A 1,870-nucleotide genomic window follows, 5' to 3' on the forward strand; every position below is an offset into this window, starting at 1 on the left:
TCTATACTATATATTAAAACATGTCATATTTAACTTATAGTCATCTAAACCCCAAATCCTAATTTCTAAAAAAAAATTAAATTTTTTAAAATTTAAAAACAAAACTTTGATTGGTTAAATCCCTCTCTCCTAGATTGTTGCTAGATCATATTATTATTTAGTGCAATTTAAACCACAAAAAAAAAAAAAAAATGTTTAACACTCTTAAATTTTTGGTTGACTTTCATGTAAATCTCTCCTCTATTTTATTATCATAAAATTTTGCCTCTACAAATCCAATACCACTTCCCTTATCAAGACACATAACTTACACCCAATGTTGTAACTTTAAAGCAATAAGTTTACTTATTGGGAATTGAAATACAAAGTTCAATTACTTATTAAGGATGTTATTCTTTGTGTTGGTATATATAGAGGTGGCAAAACAGGTTTACGAGCTAGATTTGAACGATTGTAAACGAACTGAATCATAAACGGTTGGGATCATAAACGGGTTGAAATTAAATGGGTCTCAACCCTGTAAATCCTAACCTGCCAGTTTAACGAGTTACCCATTTAAAAAAATAATTTAATTATTTTAAAACAAAGAAATTATGAAGAGCAAATCTCTCACCTCTCAATCAGTCTCTCACGGTTGAAGGAGGAGGAGGATGAGAAGAAGAAGAAGAATGGGTTTAAATCAAAATCAGGTTTTTAAATGGTGGGGGTTTAAAACTTTAAATCAAAATCAGTTTGAAGAAGAAGAATAAGAAGAACTGCGACCGGCGGGTGGCATCTACTTGATGATCTTGTGCTTCCTGTTTTGTGTTTTCCAGAAGTTGTGGGGCAGGAGCTATGGTAGGCTTGAGGGAAGGATTATAGAATGAAGCAACAGATCCCCTGTTCCCATCTGGGGTAGCCAAAACCTGGTGCCAAACGCTCTTGTACCTGCCATTGCTTAACACCTCTTTCTGATCCCTCGTGTTGATCACGATGGCGTTTGGCAATGGCTGCATATCGATCCATTCCCCATCTTTGAGGATTTGAAGGCCTTTAACCTTGTCATCTTGGAAGAGTATGACAACCCCGCCTGCGTCGGTATGAGCCCAGATACTGTTCACCATATCGGGATGAGGAGAGGATTGGTAGTGGCTGACCTTGGTGCCATAGAAGGCACCCTCATCCTCTTCCCCACCCCCGTTTAGTGCCTTCTTGATGTACCCTTTTGGCAAACCCAGATTTTCATCCATCACTTCCATAACCTTCTCAGCCAATTTCTTCAATTCGGACCGGTATTCCGCCATTGTTTCCCTGTCAAGATCGCTCAGTGCGCTCACCGCACGGTTCCGTCGATGCGTGTGAGGGTGAGGGAGGGAGATGGCGTTGGAAGTTGTTCATGTTGGCGACTTCAAATTGGTTTGATTTAGGCTCGGAGACTCGAAGTCGGAGACGAAGCCTCGGATCTGGAATAGCTACTCGCCGGAGTCATCGAACGACGGATAGGAGCTAGAGGACCGGAGGTGCTGAGGCTGAGCAGGAGCAGCTGAGGACCTGAGGAGGGGACGACGACTCGAGGAGCTGGAACAGCAGGAGGAGGCAGCCGCGGCGAGGAATTAGGATATAGGGTTTTCTCATTTTGGGTCATTGAACAGGAGTTTTTTCCAATTTTAATTTTATTTTTTAATAAAATATCATATAATACTTTGTTTGGGAAAAAATTTCCCATTTTAAGACTTGCGTAATCTCGCAAGTTGAGGCTGCAAGATGCCAAATCTCACAGGATGGTCCTGTAAGATTTGCATGGGACTTTCTCACGCTTCCTTCACCCTCTGTTCTTCCCTTCTGCCTCAATCAGCTTAAAAAAATCCTCCAACCCCAACAGCCTCTCCCC

General features: G+C 41.2%; 1 protein-coding gene across 1 annotated transcript; it reads right to left on the reverse strand.

Moving 5' to 3' along the window:
• Positions 1 to 716: 716 nt before the first annotated feature.
• LOC131158707 (1-aminocyclopropane-1-carboxylate oxidase 5-like) lies at positions 717 to 1,624 on the reverse strand. The gene is made up of 2 exons (XM_058113570.1): positions 1,431 to 1,624; positions 717 to 1,311 (listed from the first exon to the last, which is right to left on the reverse strand). Exons 1-2 carry the CDS (start codon positions 1,622 to 1,624, stop codon positions 717 to 719), a joined length of 789 nt encoding a protein of 262 aa, XP_057969553.1.
• Between the last annotated feature and the right edge of the window lie 246 nt (positions 1,625 to 1,870).

This window comes from Malania oleifera, chromosome 6 (genome assembly GCF_029873635.1).
Source record: "Malania oleifera isolate guangnan ecotype guangnan chromosome 6, ASM2987363v1, whole genome shotgun sequence".
Taxonomy (NCBI): Eukaryota; Viridiplantae; Streptophyta; class Magnoliopsida; order Santalales; family Ximeniaceae; genus Malania; species Malania oleifera.